We start from the raw sequence: 23,130 nt of genomic DNA on the forward strand, positions 1-23,130 counted from the left end.
AGAATCTTCTGTGAAAGGGGCAGACGCCCCTAGCTGGGTCACTATGACAGGCATCTCGTGTCCTTTTGATTTCTCTGGCTAATGGTCTGAGCCACGAACCTCAAAGAAGACGGAGCTAAGAGATGCTCGGCCCGGAGCCACAGGCTTCCAGGGTCGCCCCCTCCTGTCATCACCCCCACTGCGCAGAGCATCCTTGGGGACGCGTGGGGGACGCGTTTCTGCCTCTCTAGACTCACTGGGCCCCTGACGGGCTCTTCTCCCTCCAGACACCTCCCCGCTCCCATCAAGCCAGAAAAACCAAAACAAAACATCCAGAGGTGCCACGAATGCAGCTTTATTATTTGAGCTCTTTCATTTCTGTCATGGAATTGGAATCAGAAAAACACAACATACCCAGTGTTAGGCTTGTGATTTTCTGCTTCAAAAACTGGCAGATCTCACTATAAATCTTAGAGTGAATGCCACCCTGCTCCCACGTCCTGGTGAAAAGCCAGGCTTGGGGGACAAAACTAAACAGCTTCTGACGCGGGGATCGCAGTCTCCCCACACGAGTGCCTCCCCACCAGCCTCCCGCCCTGCCCTGCCCTGCATCAGGGGGCCGCCCCATTCTCCGCCCGATGCTGTCACCTCTTCCAGAACAAGCCATTCCAAAGGGGTGCGGGGTGGAGAAAACCCTTCCAAGGCCAGGACAATACCCTAGATCACAAACAAAGCAACGAATACATCTGATTGCCAGAAAGGTCACATGACAAAGAAAGCCTCTAGAAAGCCAAAAGTCAAACCGGAAAGATGCTCAATCCACATGGCAGGGGAGAACAGGAAGCTCAGCTGCAAGTCAGTCCACCCCCTCCAGGAAACACTGCCAAGCCACCGGGCCAGGACACTCACAGGCAGTTTAGACAAGAGGTCACTGTGCCTCCCTTGTCACAAGACAAACGGGACTCAGCTGCAGACCACGGGGAGCCTGGGGGTCCGGATACCCGCCCCCAGGGCCCGCCAGACGCCAGGCAGCATGGGCCTGAGGACCTGTGCCTGGAAGCAATTCTCCGAAGGCGCAGGAAGGGAGGCCCCAACGCAGTGGAGATGGAAACTGGAATTCAGAGGCAAGGCGGCTCGAGTCTGGGACAGGACCTGTAAAGAGGGAGCTGCACAGCTCAGGGGATCTGCCGGGGGCCCTCTAGGGTCTTGGATCAAACACCAACCTGCACGTGTGGGAGGAACCCCATGCACGTCACATGAGTGACTTTTGAGGAAAGAACCATTCCCAGGCCCCCGGGGATGAGCTGGGTCCCCGAGGCCAGCCCACGTGGGGAGAGGTCACGAATACACAGCATGCTCAGCGCGGGCCCTGGGGGGGCCAACCTCGGAAGTGGGAGCGCGCCATCCCTCCCAGGGCCAGTCCAGAGCCGCCCCAATGAGCTCAAAGCCCGACCTCGAAAGGTGGACTTGACCCACAGCAGCGAAACTGCTGCCAGGGACAGAGCGGCATTCTTTCAAGGGACATCGTGAAACTCAGCGCTCAACCGTGAAAACGTCACAATGCTGGGCACCCAGCACACTTTCTAGACATACTCAGTAGCGGAAAGACGTGGCCGTGAGCAGATCAGTCAACAGAAGCAGCAGGAATGACGAAGACGGAATTAACACAAAGGAAAACAATCATTCTAAGGACGCACCAGATGCTCAAGGGTTTTTTTTAACAAGTACGATGAGAAGAGGAGCAGAAGACACCTGTGTAAAAGGACAAAATGAATTTCATAGAGACGAGAAACACAGTATCTGATCACGGAAAATACTCAGCCTTGGGTTAACAGCGGCGCAGACAGCACCGGGCATCAGGGGCCGTGAAGCAGCGGGAAGAACCCACCCAAAACGAAGCCCGAGCAGGAAAGAACCCAGGGTGGGGGCAGAGGCTGCTGGCCGGGGGCCCGTCCAGCGGCCTGACACACAAGCACCGGGACTGCGGAGGCGAGGAGAGAAGGCGCCAGGGAGAAACCCGAAGAAGTAACAGCTGGAAACTTCCAAATTCAATTAAAAAAAAAAAAAAACTAAATGCACAGATCTAAGAAACGCAAGAAACCCTAAAAGGACACACACACCCCTCCCAAAGCATATCATGATCAAACGACGGACAACCAGTGACGGGCAGGGAAGCCTTAAACTCCAGGAAGAGAGACGCGTTACGTGCAGCGGGGGGAAGCGTGCATCTGTCAAGGGAGAGAAACCACACGGATAACTTAAGGGGGAAAAACTGAATAGGAAGAATTATTAAATAGCAACAGGGGATGGTCCACTAAGATATGGACAACTTTAAAGAACAGAGGAATCTCAGGTCTGGGAGTACCCCGAATTCCTCGGACGGAGCAGCCCCGAGACGCTGCAGCCAAAACAAGGCGCTCACTCAGCTGAGATCTGTCAAGGCCCGTTGATGGAAGGACTGATCCCAGAGGCGTGGACAGGGTTTGGGGACCAAGAAAAAGCCATTTCTGCCCCTGGGGCTGGAGCCAGAGGCACCCCCCACCCCCCCAGAGGCGGCAGCCCTGCGGGAAGGTGCTGCTGGGCTCCGGGACCGACTAAGCCCCCAGGAGCAGAGGCATCCGCCTCCCAGTCAGGTGCAAGAGGACCGCCTCCCACACCCCTCAGCGCCCCTCTGCCGCCCTCCCAACGCCCGCAGGGTGGGGATGACCACGGGCGCAGGGTTTCAAAGAGCCCCGCTCCCCCTGCCCCCAGGGAACACAATGAACGAGGTGAGGAAGAAGGTCCAAGGAGAGAGAAGCTAACCAGTTCATCTGAAACACCACACGGATTTTTAAAAGATCTTAAATCGGGATTGACACACTTTTCTGTAAAGGGCCGGACTGTGCAGGCCATCCGGTCTCCCTGGCAACCACCCCACTCGGCCGCTACAGCCCGACACCGACACTGACCCCCCAACTGAGCAGGCGTGGTCGGGTCCCAGTAAAAATTTATTTATGGACACTGGAACTTAAATTGCGTATGATTTTCACATATCTTGAAATATTGTTTTTCTTTTGATATTTTCTAACCATTTAAACACGTAAAAACCATGCTCAGCTCAAAGCACAGAAAATCAGGCCACAGGCAGGATCTGGCCAGCAGGCCAGTTTGCCGACCTCAATCTTAGACCAAGTCACCATCAAGAACAAACCCAATTTTCTCCTAAAACCAAGCAGATCCTTACTGAAAGCACGCCCTGCGCCTGGTGCAGCGCTGACGAGGTCAGGCTCCTCTATGCGGACCGTGCCCAGGTCGCCCCCACGTGGCTCTGGGCACCCCATTCTGTCCCAGGCCCACCCCCCGTTCCTGGACTTTTCTGTCCAATCGGCCCCCGGCCTGGGGCGGCCCGGATGCCCCTGTGGGAAGCAGCCCTCAGCAGCTCACGAACAGCTCTGTTTTCAGATCAGTGTTTAAAGTAAAACAAGGCACTTAGGAAAAATATGAAGCATCCAGCTTTTGATACACAAAACGATTTGTTTCCAAGCGCCGTGGGAAAGCCCACACCAAAACAGTATCTTCAAATCAAAAAGCGAATGTTTCAGTCACACACAGTACACTCATCAAACACTGTTTTGCTCGATGTATTTCGGAATTAGTTCCACGTGTCGCTGCTAAACTTCCAGAAGCTGCGGAAAAGCTCATCTTTATGATCAGTGATTAGACTTCAGCTGACACGGCCGCTCTCCAACACACGAACAAGTTCAAATCAACATCACGAACACACACATCGCCCATCCTCTCCCCGTAGAGCACGCATCCAGCCAGGACTCCCCCGTCCTCACACGTCCGCAGACAAGCCCACTGTTTCCACGACGTCCCTAGGGGGCACCTGAGCTATTTAACTCCTCTGAGGTCTCAACATGGAGGCCCAAGGCGAGGGGCTGCCTGCTGGGCGGTGTGGAGGACCACCGGCAGACGAGGAGACAGGAGCACATGCTCCCCCGCGCTGCTGTGAAGCGGGCGCGGCCGGCATGGGAGGTGCTGCGGGACGAGCGGGAGGGATGGGGGCCACGACCAGGGGTGACATCCCTCCAGCGCGAAGGGAAGGGGCTCTGTCCGAGGCACTTCCGGCTCACAGGGAGCATCTCCAGTTCAGCTGACACACGGCACGACTTCCTTCAGCCAGAGGGGCTCAGGACTCAGGCAGAAGAGCCTCTGCTCGGTAACAGCGTTCTAGAGCCCAGGTGACGGCCCCCGGGCGCGGGCTGAGGGCAGGACTGCCCTGCCCCCGGGCCCTCCACGGCTGCGCGCTGTCTCGGGTGCCGCCCGGCCTTCACCTCCGTGGCCGGCCAGCTGGGCCCGGGGGGCAGGTCCTGCGTCGCTTCCTCTCCAGCTGCTGCTGCAGCCGCTCCTCCTTCCTCTTCAGGTACGAGGTCATGTTGTCACAGGTGGCCTTGTAGAGGCCGCTGAGGCCACTGTCCCCGCCAGCACAGCCTGCGCAGGAGAGGCAGGAGCAGGTGTCAGGAAGGACAGGGGGCTCGGGGCGGGGGACCCTCCTGCAACAGGGAGTGGACTTGGTGACCACCCAGTTCCCAGCAGGCCTGTGGTGCCTTCTCCAACACGGCCACCTCCCCGTCACCACACCTGGCTGGACCCAGGACTCGCGAAGGCCGGGGGGTCAATGAGAGACCAGGTTCACAGCCTGTGCCCGCATCCTGGTGCCCATGTTCCCTCGTGCTGGGGGTGCCCTCCAGCCTGCAGGGACCTGAGTCCTGAAACCCGCGAGTGGCCTGGATGCAGCCCCGCCACAGGTGGATGTGAGCGGGAGCCAGAGAAACAGTGAGGTGAACAGCGTGCATTGTCTGAACCGGGAAGCACGTGCTATGCAGCAAGAGGCTTGGTTGGTGCTGAGGCTTGAGGAGCAGGACAGGCCCAGGCCAGCCCCATGGAGCCCACCGCGCCCGGGCAGGAGCTCCCGGGCCCCCCAGCACCGTGCACTCTCCACCCGGCCCCCCCAACACCGCCGCGCCCTCCTGCCCGCGCCCTCCAGGGTCCCTCCAACTCTTCTGCCCTTCGTGGTTTTCAAGGTCAGCTTCTCTTTCCCATGGGGCACCCCACCCCGGGGCACCCCCCCGACCCCGCCTCCTTCTCCACATCCGTGGCAACAGGCTCACTGATCTGCAGAAGCTCTTAGGACATTGAGGCCAGGCCCAGGCCGGCCCTGCGTGTCGCTCCCACCCTGGGGAGGTCCAGACACTCCTGCTACCACTGCAGCCCCCTGATCCCAGGAGGACGGAGGGTGGGCGCTACCTGTGGGGCACAGAGCCCACGAGTCCCACGAGGGGCCGCACACCGCCCCTGCATAGACAGAAACTACGTTTGTCTCCCCCAGAGCTCCAGGGAACGACGTCCCACTGGAGGCCTGTCTGTCTTCGCACGACGTTGCCTGAGCAATGATTTCTTTCTTTGCATGAAGGCACCTGAACTCCAGTGCTGACCTAACACAGTCCCCAAGACACTTGCTTCAAGCCTGGGCCCAAGAGAAGCCCCGTGTCTAAGAGTCTGCCTTCTACCCACAAAGGCGGGGGTCTCAGCATTTACTGTCCTCTAATGGGGCCGACAGCACGGCTCCCCCGGGCCTTGCAGCTGACCGCGGCGCGTGGCTCTGACCCCGTCCCCGGGCAGCGCAGTCGCCCTGATGAGGACTCACACCCAGTGTCTGTGCTGGGTCTCCACCTCGGTGCCCCACCCACCCATGACCCCCCTCGCAGAGATGGCTTCCTGCCCGCCGGGCACCGTGTTCCACAGCCGCGCCCGCGGCTGGACGCCACCCTGAAGGCAGGCAGGCGCCCTCACCTTCCAGCGCAGCCCAGTTCCCACGGAGGTGAGCGGAGACTCTCCTCACCACGGCACTTTCAGGAACACCCTGAGGAGATGGAAGGAAACCTTCGTCAGAAGAGGGAGGGCCGGCCCCCGGTGCTGCGGCCAAGAACGGGCGGCTCTGCCAGGGGGAGCCTGCCCTCTGCACCTGGAGACGCCCCAGAAAGCTCTGCGTGAAGACCAGCCGCACAGGCACGTTCACTCTGGCCCAGGAAACCCAGCAGTACCCCCACCCCATCGTGAGGAAACGCAGGGCACCAGTGCTCATCGCGGGTGACCGTGCAGGGAGTCCGGACCATGAGCAGCCCCGGCGGTGGTGCCCGCTCACCGCTCCTCTTCAGATCAAAGTGCCTGAATGAGCAGTCGGGCAGCTGCAGGGCGCTCAGCCGCCGAGGGCTCATCGGGACGCGCCAGTCTGCAGACGGCTCCGTGAGCTCCACCTGCCCCTCCACGGCGCCCCGAGACACGCCTGGCCCCGCTCTACGCCCGGCTCATCCAGGCCACCTGCGAGGGTGGCCCCCTCGGTGTCCAGCAGGACCGCTGCCCCAGGGCGAGGCGGTGCTGAGCCTGCAGATGTTAAGGACACACCCCCAAGGCTCACCGACGTGGGCATCTGTCCTTAAAAGACGTGTGACCAGGAATCACAGGGGAAACAGGCTCATGATGGCAATTCCCCACTGCGGGCATCAAGACGCTGAGAACCTGGCCCGGCACCCCAGCTGCCTGCACCCACGGCACAAGCCCTACGGCCACTGCCCAACAGGTCGCAGCCTCCGGCACCAACGTGACCAGGCTGGAAGGGGCCACAGCTGTCACCCCACCCCCGGCTTAGGGGACAGCAGGGGCCCAGCACGTCTCACCTGCCACTGGCCGCCCACAGGCCTGCAGAGCACGAGGGGCTCCTCGCGGCAGTCCTGCAGGACCCACAGCCCCTGGCCCTCCTCGAACGCCACGTCCCACACTCGGTGCTGGAAAGGCAGCTGCTGTCTGTACACCAGCTGCTGCCGGGGGGCATCGAGCTGGAACAGGTAGACCACGGGGAGGCTGCGGGGAGAGCAGGCACAGTGGTCACAGCGCCCGCGGGGCCCACTCAGCCCCGGTTGGCCCCGCGGCATGCCCCGGCCGCCACCCCAGGACCCCTGAGCCGGCCGCCGAGCCGCGGGAATCCTGATGTAAGTCTAAGTTGCAGTCTCAGTTCTCGGGCAGCAGAGACAAGAGGAAACGTGCGGAGAAGACGGCCATTCCACGGGCAGCGCCACCATCGGGACACCAGGCGCGGCACCCAGCCACTTCCTGCCACCGTTTCTACCCTCTGGCCCTGCGCCCTTGTTCCCAGTACGAGCGAGGACTTGTGGTAAGGATAAGTGAGAACCACAGGGGGCACCAAATACCTTTCCTGACAGCACAGACTATGCTCAGGAGGAAACAGCTGAATGGCAGGTGCACCCTAAACCTGCCTCATCAGCACCGCCAGCCCTCGGGTGGAATCTACCATTCCCAGCTGGGACTGACGGAGCCGGATCCTGCCACCACTGAGCCTCAGCTGGGGCTCTAACTGCACAGAAGACCTTGACGCTAATGGATTCAAATACCAAGTAAGAAGCCAGCATAAAGGGCCGCCCGCCCCAGCCCACACCCACCGCCCGGCAACAGCAGCGCTCATCAAGTGACACTCACTGCAGGGAGGTCCAAACCCCCCCGAATCAGGAGACGCAGGCCACGGGGCCAACGGCACAGCCCATCTACCCCTCCCTCGCGGGTCTGAGGGAGGCAGGAGCAACTCCGCGTGAGCCCACCTGTCGCACAGAAGCGCCACGCAGTCCTCCTGGCGCCAGTACGTGATCCTGGACACGGCAAACCTCTGAAAGGAAAGGCAGTGGCTTCAGTGATGTCCCATCAGGGACCCAAGCCAGGCATCAGAGCCGGGCTGCTCTGCTCAGAGAACACTGACAGCCCTCCAGTGTGGTCCTCGAAGGGCAGAGACAGTGCAGAACTCTCTGGAAACCAGTGCAGGCCCAGCTCACAGGTGACACATGGGACAGACAATACAGCAGGTCCATAGCATGTCTCCAAGGCCAAGAGAACCGGTAAGAAAGTGAGGAGGGCGGAGAACACAGGGAAGAGAGAGGAGTTGTCAACCATGGGCAGCTGTGTGCATGCTGACGCATCCCAGGGTCAGAGCCAGGAGTAGAGAAGAAACAACGGGAGGGGGCCACGCACACTTCTTGGGGGCTCCCAGACAGGAAGTGCGAGGCCCCGAGAAGCCCCCAGGCTCGTGCAGGCGCAGGGCCAGACGCACGGCCAGGAACCTGCTTGTTCCGGGGTAGGCAGGTGGTGCAAGAGGGTGCGGATGTGAGGAAGGCAGTGGAACAACCACACCTCTTTGCCACAGCTCCAAAGGGGGCCCCAGGGCTGCAGAAACCCAAGGGGGAGGAGCCCGCAGGGGTGGCCAGAGTAGCTGGAGTCCACTGACCATGGGGCTGAGGGCCGCGCTCTCAGGGTGCACTAGAGAACCAAGAAGCCGAGCCAAGGACGAGGCTGGAGAGCCCTTCAACTCACACCCAGGACTCATCAGACGCACGGAGAAGCTATGTCCAGGAGGGCTGCCACCCCGCCACCAAGACACCAGCCCTCGGCCAGCTCCCTCCCCACCAGGCCAGGTGAGCCTCTGGGAAGCTGGCAGGGCTGCCCTCGTGGACCACCTGGACCAGAGCTGTACAAGGCACCCATGTGGGAGCATCAGGGCGGAGAATCCTGCTCCCCTGAAAATCTCCCTCACAAAGGCCCAGGTACCCTGACCTGGGGACAGACTGGCCAGCGTGTCGTTCTGGGACATGAGACTGACCCCCAACAGGCAGAGGGAGAGAACACTTGGTGATCTCAGCTCCCCACCCAGGCACCACTATTTCTTCCATTTCCCAGCAGGACTAGAGGCTCTTCTGTAAATTAGTGGTTTGAACAGCAACACAGCGAGATATAAATTACTTTCCACTCACGTGACTAGGTACCTTCAATATCCGAAACACACGATTTCTCCTGAGCTGGAAGAGGTCTGTGTTGACAGCAAAGAGCCGTTTCCAATGTAAAAGGATTTTCCCACAGGACCCCAGTGACCGGAGAGGCCCCCACCAGCCCCCAGTAAACCCCAGACAAACATGCGAGGTTACCTTGTCGCCCCAGGGCTCCGCTGGCTCCTGCAGGCTGGTCAGGTGACAGCAGTGCAACTGGCGGCCGCTCCGGTACTCCCAGAGCCTCAGGGTGCGGTCCTGCACACACCAAGGACGGTTAGCAAGGCGCCCCAAAGCACCCAGGCCCCACCAGCTCGGGAGGGTTAACTCCACGACGACCAGTGCGCCCTTCCCAGCTGAAGGCTCTCTGCTCTTACTGACGACTGTGCACAGTCATGCAAATCAGGAGGAAAGACCCCGCACAGCAAAATGGGACAGGACACAAGACACCCCGTCACGTGCAGGTCAGAGGCCAGGTCTGTGGTGCTCAGGCCGGAATCACATACACACACGTGTACACACGCATGTAGCCATCAATGAGAACGCATCCGCACAGGGAAAAACACGTGGGACTAATGAGTGTGTGACAACTGTCCACTGCACGGTTTAAGAGTGGGTGATGGGGACGTCCACTTGTCACCCGTGAGAGCGTCAACCCGAACAGCCTCATGTGGGCTCCAAAATTACAGACGCAAGAAGGGGGGATTTATCAGGAACAAGACGAGGATGCTCACTCTCGCCACTTCTATCCAACACAGCGTTGGGAGTCCCGGCCACAGCAACCAGACAAGGAAAAGAACAGGAATCCAAACCAGGAAGGAAGAGGTAAAGCTGCCCCTGTTTGCAGTTGATGTGATTTTATACAAGGAAACCCTGAAGACTCCACCAAAACACTACGAGATTATAATAAATGAGTAAAGTTGCAGGGTACAAAATGTACAAAATTCTGTGTGTTCCTATACATTAACAACAAAATAAAAGAGCAATTAAGAAAACAACCCCATTTACAACTGCATCAAAAAGAATAAAATACCTAGGAGTAAATTTAACCAAGGAAGCGAAAGACCCGCACACTGGAAAGTGTGAGGTGTTGTTGAAAGAAACCGAAGATACAAGCAAACGGAAAGATAGTTCATGTTCACGGACTGAAAGAATTAACATTGTTAAAATGTCCATTATTACCTAAAGCAACTGACAGGCAATCCAGTCTCTATCAAAATCCCAATGACACTTTTCACAAAAATAGATCAAGCCCGAAAATTTGCACAAAACCACAAGGCCCCAAGTAGTCAAAGCAACCTTGAGAAAGAAAAACAAAGCTGGAGGCATCACACCCCTGACTTCAAACTACACTACGAAGCCACAGAAATCAAAACAGCATCGCATTGGCAGAAAAACAGACACACAGATCAATGGAACAGAGCTGAGAGCCCAGAAATAAACCTATGCACATGCGGTCAATTAACTTACACCACAGGGGCAAAGAACATTCCACGGAGAAAGGACGGTCTCCTCAATAGACAGTGTGGAGGAAACTGGACAGCCACGTGCAAAAGGATAAAACTGGACCCCTATCTTACACCAAACACAAGAAAGAACCTGAAACATATTAAAGACCTGAATGTAAGACCTGAAACCATGAGACTCCTAGAAGAAGAGAACGTACAGGCAGTACATTCCTTGACACTGGTCTTAGCAACATCTTTCTGAATACGTTTAAACTAAAAAGCTTCTGCACAGCAAAAGAAATAACCAAAGAATACAACTCAACAACAAAAAAACCCGGGCAGAGGATATGAATGGACGTTTCTCTAAAGAAGACAGACGTACCGAGGGCCGGCAGACACGTGCAGAGATGTTCAACAGCACGAATCAGGGAAAAGCCAACCAGAACCACCACAGCTCGTGCAGGGTCTGCAGACACACACGGCTGCGTGTGAAACAGATGAGCCACGAGCACCCACTGTACAGCACGGGGAACGACGCTTAGCATCTTGCAGGAACTTACAGTTAAAAAGAACACAGAAACAAATACGTGGATGTTCCTCTATGACTGAAGGATTGTGCTGTGCACCAGAGATGGACACACTGTAAACTGACTGTACTTCAATAAAAAAATACATACATACATAAATGTCTCATAATAAACTGTATGGAAAAGAATCTGAAAAAAATGTATGTATATACGTAAGTGAATCACTGTGCCGTACACCTGAAACTAACACTGTAAACCGACTGTACTTCAATAAAAAGTAAGATTAAAAATAAAACCACAATAGCTGTGAGAAGGGCTACTATCAAAAAGACCACAAACAGCAAGGCTGGCAAGGATGTGGAGAAAAGGGAGCCCTGTGCACTGCCGCTGGGAATGCAAATTGCTGCAACCACTCCTGAAACCGACACGGAGGTTCCTCAAAAAATTAAAACCAGAACTACCACATATATGATCCAGCAATTCCATTCCTGGCAAGAAAAACACTAACTTAAAAGGCTACCTGCACCACTCTGTTCACTGCTGCATTATTTACAACAGCCAGGCGATGGGAACCACCCAGGTGTCCATCAACAGGTGAATGTGGCGTGTGCACACACACTGGAACATTACTCAGCCATAGAAAAGATGGAATCTTGCCATTTGCAACAACATGGATGGACCTGGAGGGCATTATAACAAGTGAAGTAAGTCAGATGGAGCAAGACAAGCACCATGATTCCACTCACATGGAATATAAAAATAAACAAACCAAACAAAAACATGTAGATACAGAGAACAGAGCGGTGTTATCAGAGGGGGAGGCACAATGGGCAGAGGGTCAACTGCACGGTGACACGCGGAAACTAAACTTTTGGTGATGAGCACGTGGTAGCATGCAGAAGGCAGAATACAACGTACGTGTGATACTGACACCTGATAAACCAACCCAAAGAAACACTTGTGACAACACTCATTAGGATGGAGGGAAACAGAACTGTGCATCTACGGACAACAACCAGACAGGGAGTGAAGGAGCTGAGCCCACGCCAGCATCCAGCACGGGAAGACCCCTCCCGCGGAGCGTGGCCCCGTTACTACAACAGGCATGCACAGGCCACGTGCACCTGCAGGGCGAACACTGAGTCATATGAGACAGAACTTCTGCCTGCCTCGTGAACACTTTTAAGTGACCAAAACAACACAAGGAAAAGTGCGGGGAGGGTAGAGCTCAGGGGTGAAGCGTGTGCTTAGCATGCATGAGGTCCTGGGTTCGATCCCCACTCCCTCCATTAAAAACAAATAAAATAACTTTTTAACAATTAAAAAAAAAAGAAAGAAAATTAATGTCCACCGAACAGCTGGCAACAAGAATCTCTGGGCACTGGGATGCAAGTATACATATCCTGCCATGAACAGAGCAGACACGGAGACAAACACATGTCTGCAGGTGTTCCCACTGACCCCAAAGCCCTCTAGGGGCAAGGGGTGTTAGTGAGTGGGCCCTCCAGGACCGAGACAACCACAGGAAACGTCAACACATCCTGAGATGCGGGGAACATGAGGCCCTGGCCTCAGGGACACCAGATACTCGCAGAGCCACAGCCCCCCTAAAAAAAGTGAAGAAGGGGGAGCCGACCCCCACGGAGGAAAGAAGGGTTGACCCAGATGGACTGTGGGTCCCCACAAGGAAGCAGCCCGGGGCCCGACTCCACCACCCGGAGTGCGCACCGGAGGACAGGAACACGAGGAAACGCCCAGGACCGCGGACCTGAAGACTCAGAGCAGAGAGCCGCTGGCCACGCAGGGGACTCACGTCAGGCCCCGCCAGCCCCACCCTGTCTCCATCACCCTTCAGAGCAGTGGGTGAGAGAGCCCCCCTCGAAAGGGTCTGAGAGAAGGGAGACCAGATCCCACACAAAGGAAGCAGACTCAGAACGGCCTCAAACATCTCAAAAAAGTGGGGAGAAAACCAAGCCAACTAAACAGAAAACTCTGCAGCAGTGCCGTGAAGATCTCTGGGGAGACGTCTGAGCAAGAACCACGCACCCACCCGCAACCAAGTGCTGGGGGTGGAGAAAGGGCACTTCCAGAAAGCCACAGTCTCCCAACACGCATGCTGCCCGCACGGCCAGGAAGCTGCCGGGCGACGTGCCCCCCAGACAAGGCAGGGAGCGGGGCAGGGCACCTTCAGGAGACCAGGAGCCTGCCAGCAAAGCAGGGCGGGCAGAGGCAGGAACGCACCGCCTCCCACGCAGAGGGCAGGAGCTCCGGTCTCTTGGTCACCCCTGTCGTTTGGACACTCAGGCTGCACAGCTGAGAGCTCCAGGGCCCGCCTGGAGTGGGGGGTCCCGTCCTAAGCCGTGGAGCAGTACCTGACTTTGCAAACCAACCACACGCTCTTAATAAACTTGCACACTGCGCTTCCCAGCACGCAGGGCAAACCACACCACGCACGCCCAGGCGGCCCGTGGCCCCAGGACCCAGCGCCAGCCCCACTGTTCCTATAAAAAGGAGCAGAAGCAAAATATTGAACCTGACACAGCTAAGTGCTGAGTTCAAAGGTGGTCAGTGCACTTTTCCACATGCCCGAGTATCTTCTTTTTTATTACAAACAAGGTGCACAGCAAAATTCACAAAACCCGGCCATCTCTGGGAACTCTGCGCACGTTTATTTCTTCTCCGGCTTTCACAGGACCATATGTTGCCTTGAAGAGCAGGAAAGCAAAACCCGTGAGAAACCACACATGCTGAAGGAAACAGGAAGTGGTGCCCCCAACCCTGGAAGGAGAGGACGGGCCCCCTCCTGGCCCACCCCGGGCCCCTGAGCTGCACAAAAAGCTACTGCACTGAAAGGCAGGGTGTAGGGAGAGGGCAGAGCCTCTGAAAAGAAGGGAAGAATCAGGCCCTATTAGCAATTCAACACCTGCGCTTCAGCAAAAGGGCTGCTTAGTGAGCCTTTCAAAGATTATTCCTTAGTGAAACGTGCCTTAATCACCCACCGGTTCCAGCTTCAGGCCCCAGCGGCTGTGCTTACGCCAAACATCCGCCAAGGCCAAGTGCCTCGGGCCCTCCGTGTGCTCACAGCCCCGCGGTCCCTCCAGGATTCACAAAGGGTGTCCACTAGCTGTCTGAACTGAGACCCCGGTGCTGTTACAAATGTAACGAGCCCTCAGAAGAGACTCCAGGCATACCCGTTCCGCCTCAGTGCGCACACACGCTCACAAACACACACACGCACAACCCGGAAGCGAGGCGCGAGCCCCAGCCAGTACTGAGGACCACAAGCACCATCTAGTGGACGGCCACCAGGAGAGGGACATGGTGACTTCTGAACCGCAGCTGAGAACAAAAGACAGGCTGGTAGCCGGTGGGGGCAGAAGACCCGGGGCACGCGCAGGGGGGCACTTACCCCGGAGGAGGACAAGAGCAGCTCAGGGTGGCCGGGCGCCACCAGGATGCGGCTCACAAACCTACAGGTGAGATATGGGGTAAGCCAGCGCCGCGGGGACCCCCCCCCAGAAACCCTGAGCAGCCACAGCAGCCTGTCACCACGTGGGGAGCACGCCCTGTCACCCCAGGCCTGGCTGCTCCCTGGCCACTCAGGGGCTGCCCACATGCCCTTCAGGGACATGGCCACCGGGCGAGGGCCAGAGGGCTTGCGGGTCATAGGGACTCGGGAGGCTGACTTACCAGACAACTGAATAACAGCCAAAATACGCTGTCATGAAGTATGAACTGAGCCAGCACTGACCTTCTTAAAGGTCAGTTTTTACATTCCGTTCAAAATCCAGGGAACAGGAGCAATCTCAGAACTAAGTTAAATCCCCCCAACTCCTCCACTGCCTCAAATGACGTCGCTTAAAACATTCCAGCCAATCAACAAGCTAAGCGCTTCTCCTCTGTACAAACTGTAATGAGTCTTCTGCCTGAAGAGGGCAGTATTCTTCAGAAATGCCTCCCTCACATAACGTCAGAATCCGATCCCTGAGCCAGCGCTCGCTTGCCAGGCGACAGGGTCACAAAGCCAGCGAGCGCCTCGGTCCTTGGTAACCATTTGATTCTTAGACCCTTTAAATTACTGAAGCATGTTCCTCGCCCTCAACACACCCCCTACTGAGCGCCGCCCACTGCCAGGCCCTGACAGGAGGGGCAGGCCCTCCGGGGACAGTCACTGAGCAGAGAAGGGTGGGTTGGGCAGGGGGCCCAGGCTCCGGCAGTGGCAGGGCCAGCCCGTCTGCAGTGACCACGAGCGGGGGACCGAGCCCTCAGCGACAGTGAGACAACGTCTGGGAAACTGGTTCTGAGCAGGGAGGGAGGTTCTGCAGGGAACCTGCTGACAGAAAGCAAACATGCAGGCTGGGCTGCACCAGCCGGTCCCCTCCTCCCGGGAGGCGCCTCCCGCTGGCCACCAACCACCCGAGCTGAGGGGTCCACCCGCCTCTCAGACCTGAGCCTCCCTAGGGGACGGCGTGCAGCGGGGAGACTCACTCAGTGTGTCCGAGGCAGAAAGACTCAATGTTGTGCGGGGCCGTAGCCCAGCTGACCCGGATCTTCTCATCCCGGTCGGCAGTGAGGACATAGCGGTCGTCAGGGCTCACGGCCTGTGCACGAGGGTGAGAAGGGACAGACCACAGGTCAGGAAGCCAGCTCCCCGCCCCCCACCCCATCTGCATGCCAGTTGCTTCCGGGCACCTGTCCGCTCAGCACAACCCCTGCCCACCCTCACCCACTCCCGTCCCCAGGATCACCTTCCTTTCCTCCCTTTCCCGTGTCCCTGTGTCCAACCAGTCACCAAGTCCTGGTGACCTGTCCTTCATGACCCTTGTTCGGGCAGGTACCCACCGCAGCCCCGCCACCCCCTGGCTGCAGCCCAGCCCTCACTGGACCTCTCGGGGCCCCTGGGCAGGGCCAGCTCCTGGCTCTGGGGTTAGGGTGCCAGCTCTGCCCACACCATCTCCCTGACCTGGGCGGCCCTCACGTCTAGAACCGCTCAGCCAGCCCCCAACCCAACAGTCTCCTTTCAGCCTGCTCTCAGCTTCACTGGAATCCGTCCTGGGGGCCCTCCTACCCACAGGTCTGCCGGGGCTGTCCCCCATACGGGCCGGCCTCACCGCACGTGCACGGGGGCTGGGCTGCCCACATACCACGTCCAGCAGCATGGACAGGTGTCCGAGCTCGAGCCTGCCAGGGCCGTGCTGGTCCAGCACTGGGAAGGAATAGACGTCCCCGGACTTGTCCGCCACCAAAACCTTCTCCTCAGAGGCCGTGAACGTCAGGGCCGTGCACCTCCTCACCACGGTCCTGGAAGGCCAGACGCCTGCGGTCGGCTCAAACGGGTCAACATCAGGCCCGCCTGCTGACCTGCAAGCCGTCAGTCCCTTGGCTCCCAGCCACGCGGCAGTTACCAAAGATAGAGCCAAAAACATAAAGCAATTACAAGAGCAATTACAAGAATGGAAACAGAGCTGATGCCTGAGACAAAATTTATTTTCCTAATACTTTTTTCTTTCAAACACACGGGAACGGCAGACCCGAGGTGGGGGGTATTTAGATGCCCAGCGTGAAGCCCTCCCACCTCGGCTGTGACTGTGACAACATCCTCAGAGAACGCAGGGGCTGCTCCCTGACCTCTGGGCATCCAGGGAAGACAGCATCCAGCTTCACAGCCACCAGGCGAGCTCCAAGCAGCAAAGCCACAGCACAGCCACCAGGGGGCCCTCCCGCCCCGCAGCCTCCCACCCCACCGCCCTCCGTGCCAACCCAGGGCTGCTTCTGCCACCTGGCCCAGGTCCCCACACGATGCTCACGCGCCACACCTGAACACAGGGAAGGCTGCGACGCCAAGAGCCGGGGCGGACACAACACGGGGCGGCCGCGAGATTGCACTGGCCACCCTCCGGGGACAACCCTGGAGGGACAGTCACAAATTCAAACTCTCGATCTGGAGCTGCAAGACCTGTCACATTTGTGAGCCAGTCCAATAACAATGTTGGCCGTGAGGCCAAGATGACAGCTTATGCCCGGTTTGTGGCATCAGGGGTCGCACAGCCCGCCCACTCTCCAGGGCCAGGGCTGCGTGTACCCTCCTGTTACTGCTTTCCGCTCCTACTAAGATGTCTCCCAAGTAGCAAAATGTGCTCTCCACAACAAGGTAGCTCCATTTTTCACTTTACACTAGAGACAACTGAGACCTTTGCTTCACAAAATACAAAAACCTTATGTTTATCTACACGCGTGGCCTCGTCACAGAAGAGCCAGTCCTAGCTTTCCCGGTCACCCGAGGGCTGGGAGGGGACCTACCGTCCCCATAAAGAATTCACATCTGTGCAGACGGCACCCAGCTCACAGCAGCTGGAATTCCAGATGCTGGCTTGAAATGGAAACTGACACATAAAGGAATGACATCCCGAACATGAGGACCCACAGGCCCCCGCAGGGCTCTCAGGAGGGACAGGAGGGCAGCGAAGCAGGCAGGAGGCCTGGCTGTGCTCCCCACTCCCCGCCGGCACAGGCTCGGCTGCAGCTCAACCGCTTCCGCTCTCCGGCTGGTGCAGCCCCCGCAACAGTAGCAGCCGCAACGTGATAAACACAGGAAAACAATGACAAAAAGGGGTAATTAGGCTCCAGGGCAACTTAATCAGAATTTCTTGGGGTGAGCTGTAATTTAAACAAACGGCCTGTGCTGCGCTGCAGCCACACGTCCGCACGTCCTGCCTGGTAACCGAGCAGCTGCGCAGGGCATGGCTCAGGGCTGGGGGTAAGCAGGGCAGGGGCACCAGCCTAGGACCGTCCTCTGGGAGAAACGGGCGTGGATCCCAATGAGCTCATGCACCTGCCCCAGGCGGCCCCCTTCCATCGGCTAGCGACTGGCGACCGGCGACCGAGGAGGCGCAGTGGCACTCTGAATCTCGCCCCCTTGCCCCCTGCCAGCAGGGGTGCTTCCCACTTCTCAGGCTAAATTCAGGCAACGATTCCAGGATGCGGCTCAGCTATGTGGAGCGGATTTGGGAGTCAGGGTCCCAGGGCGTCAGGTCAGATGGGGGCAGGTCGTGGGACAGGACAGTAGGTGGGCTGGCTGCACTGCTCCAGCGGGAGGGGCCCTGGGGGCACCGATCTCTAGCCTCCGTGTGGTCTGGGGCCTCAGCACTTTCCCTCCCTCCACCGAGTCACTCGGTTCACGGCCCAGGCCGGGCTCCTCAGGCCCCCCAGGGCCGAGAGGGCTCTGAGGGGAAAGCGGGTCCTGCTGCCACTTGGGGGCCCCACCAGTGAGACGCAGATGAGCTGCGAGTCCAGGAAAGCCCTGACCTGAGCTGGACATCAGGTGTGCCAAGGGTGGTGATGTGCTGAGGGGCCCGAGCCCCAGCAGTAAAGGGCCGCCAGGTGGGAGGATGACGTCCTGGACCAGCGTGGGGGGGGGCGCCCAGTGCACGTCGTTGCCCCGTGACACAAGCACACCCCCACTGACACAGCTCGCCCCACCGAGACGCAGGCTCACCTTGCTCTCCTTCTCCAAAGGCTTAATCGGAGAGGCTAGGCGCTGAGCTCAGGGAAAATGTAAAGGAAGAGGCAACACGAGAAGTGTGCCCCTCCCACCGCCCCGGCCCGTCACCCCGCCACCCAGCAGCTGCCGAGCACCATGACGGAGGCCCTGAGCCTGTGACCTGGTTCCTCTTCACCAATGACACCGTCTGTCGTCTGTACCACCTGAAGCAAGCCTTTCCTATGCAGTTATCCTACAGATGTCAATTTAAAAGCCAAGGCAAACACACAATTAAAAGGGAAAAAGGCCCGGCACTAAGACTGCTGATGTCCACAGACCCGAGTGTTACCAGGTCTCAGGTGGAAACAGCTCCCAACACAGTCTTCCCCTCAGTCCAACACCCACAGACCTCGGCGAGGAGGGACCAGGACCCAGGTGCACACGTGACCAGTCATCTGGACACCCTCCCTGCCCTGTGCTTACTGACCAGCCTGATGACTCATGGACCCACATGGGTTGGGGCCTCTCCCTCCTCCCGTCAGACCCCAAGTGTGCCAGAGCCCTCTAAAACAGTCAGAGCCCCCAGGAGCCCTGGGTGCGCCCTCTCCAGGAGCAGAGGCCTGGGAATTAGGACCCAGGAGTGCAGGCAGGCTGCGAGGACGTCCCTGTTCCCAGCACCAAGAGGCTCATCCAATTTCCAGCTCCACACGCCACACCACCAGACGGTCAGGCGAGAGCGCAGCCGCTGTAGATGGACTCACTTAACACAAATAGGGAAACCCACGTTCCCCAGCAGATCATCAAATGAAAAAGGAGCCACTACTCCAGTGGGAAAGCAAACGGTAAGAGAGGACAGCTCCTGAGACACAAGGAGCTCAGGCTGAGAAGCTGCTCTCCTCACGCATTAGAAGGAGAGCGCACAAGGCCGTTTCCCCTCCATCAGGCTGCCCGAGCCCAAGGCTGGGAGCTACTCAACGCTGTCGTGGGCAGGGGTCGGGGAGGCACTCCGACGCTCTAGGGGTGAAGGGGAGATCCCTGGGAAGGCAATGTGTGATCATCTACCTCATTTACAGACACACCTGTCTTTAGTCTTAGCAATTCATTTTTAGCAACTTGTTTAGATAAATGAGAAAAATTTTATCTGTACATGATAATTCACTGAAGCACTTTTTGAAAGAGCAAAATAAGTGAAACACAAGTGAGAAATGTCCATCGCGAGAGAGGGTCAAGGAAACTCATGCAGACCCCCAGGACAGGACCACAGGCAGAGTTTCCACCCTTCCCCAAGTGCTGGCCAGCAGTGGCCTTTCCACCACCGGCTCCAGGTGTGCCTCCTTCAGCCCCGGAAGACCCCCCAGGGTCTCCTCTGACCCCGGCCTGACCCCTCAGGGCCTCTGATCACTGCCCAGGTCCCCTGGCCAACCTAGAGGGTCAGGTGTGGATTTACGAAGCACCTGGAGGGCAATCAGAGCTCTGTTACATCATGAGGCATCCACAGCCCAGGCAGAAACAATCAGCCTGCACGTCCTCAAGGTACCCCAGTGGCTCTAGGACCTTCCAGAACACAGCAAGACACTCACAGGCCGGCCCGAGGATTAAATCAGTTATCACAAGTCAAACACTCAAAACAGTGGCTGGCACATAACTGGTGCTACGTGTTAGCTGCTTATGCTAGCGTTACTGTCACTACTGTCACTGGCATGCAAGTGTAAGCTGTGCGTTCGACATCATAATTATGCAATGTTAGCATTTCATACCTGACACTCAGACATTGCCATGGTTTTGTACGGAAAAGAATCAGACGCTTACTGTCATCGGTTAAAGCAAAATAGCTGCCAGACTTGGAGAAGGTGGACGCCAGAATCGTGTCAGTCCCCTTATCCTCGGACTGTCCGTCGGCCCTGAGAAAGAGAGGAGACAGGTCAGGCCTTCTCCAAGCAAGCAAGGCTGCACCCCACAGGCCAGCCTTGTGCGTTTATAACATGAGCAGAGGTAGAAAGGGTAAAGAGGTTTGTGCAGCCAGAGTATAAAACATATTAAAGGGTCATGGAAGAGTTAAAGGTCACTCTACCTTTTAAGGAGAAAAGTTAATGAAACGGGAAAATCTCTCAGCAAAGACACCAGAATCCCAAGATCTGCGCTGGAAAGACCCTCAGAGATCACACGACCCACTCCCTCACGACATGAACTAGTCCAAGACTAGAGGCAGGAATTAAATCATATTAAAAAAAAAAAAAGTAATAAACTGGGCCACAAAACCAATTCTTCTGAAGAAAACCACCACACAAAATGATCATACTCTGCCTTTTTTAACTTCCACCTAGCTCAAGTTAATTTCATAGTACATTATATATTACATAATACATACCTGCCGTCAATGTATTAAAAACTGCATTGTGTCATTTCAAAGTGCCAGTAAAATAGTTAATCACTGGCAGAAAAGAACTTAAAGTATTTTTAAAAGTGCTAACATTCCTAATGTCTAATCTGAACGTTAGTCCACGTTTCCTTCCTGAGTGGCACCTGGTCTACCCACACATCAGCAGTGACAGAAACGAAGAATCCGCAAGTAAGATAGCGATTCACTTCTTAAAACTATCCGGTCCCATGACTCAAACCTCGGATCGTGAACCAGCCCTGAAGAGGCTTCCCCGTCATCTCACCCTTTATATTCTTGTGACTTCTTTTCCACGGTACTGCAATCATATATGAAGAGGCTGTCATCATCACTAAAGAAAAATAACAAAAATATTTTAAGAGAAGCACTTTGTTAATAAAAAATGGCCATTTCTTTTTTTTTTTTTTTTGGCCTGGACCAAAAAAATATTTCCATACTAAGGAGCTTATCCACAAGAAACTGTCTCCACACGTTATTTCAGGAACAGTTAAGGAGCTTTATTTGCTTAACTTACTTATATTTGCCATACATAACTAGCATGGTTCTGTCCATCAGGTAGGTAAAATAAATTAGGACAAAAACTCAACAGGAAGTAATAATACTGTTTTTTCATGCACCAGAAAACCTGCACAAGATGGTTAGGTTAGAAGAAAGCATGTTCTGATGTTGAGTTTTCAGTGGGTCTTTTGCACTCAAGTTTAAAACTGCCATTTCTTGTATAGAAAAATGTCTCATCTGCCCCCCAAAAAGCTCCCATGGCTGCCAAGCAGTTACCAGTATAGAAACCACCCATCTTCCCTATTAGACCCCAAGCCCCCTCCTCCAGTGCCTGGCAGAGACATCTTGGTACAAATTTATAGGCATAAGAGACTGCAGCCAAACTCTTTTCATGTGAACACTGTGGTGCAGAAAGGGGAGTAGTCCTCCAAGTCAGAAACTGCCAGCCAGCCACCAGATTCCCTCAAAAAGTCTACTGAAGCAAGCAGATGGGGTCTCATTTGCCCATGTCTCACTGTGGCATGTGTTAAGACACCAGGAGGCTCTAAAGCAAAATAACCTGGGACAGACGACCGGCTTATGAATAAATTTGTGAAGTCTAAACTTAACATGGAATTGTATTTCTGAAACCAAACGGTGAACAGAGAGCACAAGAGAGCACATTTACATTTGACAGACACATCGTCTGTTTCAAGTTTGAGAGAATCAACCCTACCCAGGAAAAGAAAACAGAGGGCCGAAACTGACCGCTGCTAATACACACGACGCTCCTGGGCCAAGACTACTCGATCAACAAACATCTACTGACTTTAAATATCCCGGGAACGATAAGGAAGGAGCGGGAAACTAGGGATAAGACCCTCCAGCCTTTAAGGGCAAGTCGGGCGGGTAGATTTCGGCTGTGGGCGGGGATGAGGGAACAGGCACCACCGCAAGAAGGCGGCGACAAGGAGTGCGCCGAATACGTTCCTGAGAGTAAACCCCTCTCCCCAAGGGAGGTCAACGGCTTCCTTTCTCCTCACACACCAGACCGGGTCTGACCGGCATCCCCAGGACACCGCACTGGCACAGCCAGGCCCGCGTTTCACCAGGTGACCCGGCCCCCACAAAAATCGGAAGTGTCCGGCGCTGACCCCGCGGAGAGCGCTGCAGACCGGCCACCCACGGCGCGGGGCCCAGGAATCGGGGCAAGGAGCGCCCTGGGCGGGTCCTGGGAGAAGGGATGCAGGCAGCCGCGGAGCTCCGCGGGGTCATCCCAGGGCGGGGTCACCCGAAAGCGGCGCGGGGGCACAACCGCGGCCTGGACTCCTGCTCCAGGCCCAGACCCCTCACCTGCTCGAAGTGGAAGTGGCCAGAAACAGGCTGCCGCCCCGCACCACCAGCGCATGCCCGCACAGCTCCAGCCCCGCGGAACTCATCATATGCCCGCCCGCCGCGCCGCCACCCACGTGCACCGCTCAGCGCCTCTTCCAGCGGGCGCCGGCTAGTGACGTCACGCGCAGACGCAGCGCGGTGGCGTAGTCCGGTCCCGCCCCCGCGGGCGCGCCAGTCCCGGGCATGCGCAGAAGGCGCTCTCTCGCTTCACTCCCCCCCCATCCGGCGTTTGCGCTCTGCTGGTTCCAGTTGGTCGCGGAGCAGATTTGCCCGGATGGCGTACACTTGCTTGTTTAGTGCTCGTCTCTGCCTCCGGACCGGGCAGGGCCGGTTCTGGGTCTCTCTCCGCCTGTGGCTGGGCGACTTGGCTCTTAGTAAATATTCCTTCAAGAAACGAGAGGGTGTGGGTTGGTATCCGGGTCCGGGACGTGGTGTCGGGTGCGTTCGGAGGAGGGCTCCGAGCTGAGGTCGCTGGAGGGAGCCCGCGTAAGCCCTGCACTTAGGTTAGCTGGACACGCCTGAAACGCAAAGCCTCTCAGCTGCTATTTCTCAATCCAAG

At 56.8% G+C, this 23,130-nt stretch overlaps 1 protein-coding gene across 4 annotated transcripts; it reads right to left on the reverse strand.

Annotated features, from left to right (window-relative positions):
* Positions 1-318: 318 nt before the first annotated feature.
* On the reverse strand, positions 319-23,130 carry WDR4 (WDR4 tRNA N7-guanosine methyltransferase non-catalytic subunit). Of its 4 annotated transcripts, none has more exons than XM_072969749.1 (11): positions 22,530-23,130; positions 20,965-21,030; positions 20,059-20,202; positions 15,966-16,122; positions 15,310-15,422; positions 14,231-14,291; positions 9,006-9,104; positions 7,635-7,699; positions 6,699-6,882; positions 5,815-5,884; positions 319-4,452 (listed from the first exon to the last, which is right to left on the reverse strand). In XM_072969749.1, exons 1-11 carry the CDS (start codon positions 22,616-22,618, stop codon positions 4,292-4,294), a joined length of 1,209 nt encoding a protein of 402 aa, XP_072825850.1. In that variant the 5' UTR covers positions 22,619-23,130; the 3' UTR covers positions 319-4,291. The 4 variants fall into 4 exon arrangements, with proteins under 4 accessions (XP_072825850.1, XP_072825855.1, XP_072825867.1 ...); XM_072969754.1 differs by lacking the exon at positions 22,530-23,130 and adding an exon at positions 16,638-16,729 and having other exon boundaries at positions 20,965-21,021; XM_072969766.1 differs by lacking the exon at positions 22,530-23,130 and having other exon boundaries at positions 20,111-20,202; positions 20,965-21,012.

The sequence above is a fragment of the Vicugna pacos genome, chromosome 1 (assembly GCF_048564905.1).
Source record: "Vicugna pacos chromosome 1, VicPac4, whole genome shotgun sequence".
Classification (NCBI taxonomy): Eukaryota; Metazoa; Chordata; class Mammalia; order Artiodactyla; family Camelidae; genus Vicugna; species Vicugna pacos.

What these genes read in the sequence shown, in the direction of transcription:
- WDR4 (XM_072969749.1), bottom strand. Translation starts at nt 22,618, where the DNA reads ATGATGAGTTCCGCGGGGCTGGAGCTGTGCGGGCATGCGCTGGTGGTG. An exon ending in GCCACTTCCACTTCGAGCAG is followed by an intron (nt 21,031 to 22,529) that starts GTGAGGGGTCTG and finishes ATTTTTCTTTAG; the next exon opens with TGATGATGACAGCCTCTTCA. An exon ending in GAACTGGGCTGCGCTGGAAG is followed by an intron (nt 4,453 to 5,814) that starts GTGAGGGCGCCT and finishes TCTCCTGCGCAG; the next exon opens with GCTGTGCTGGCGGGGACAGT.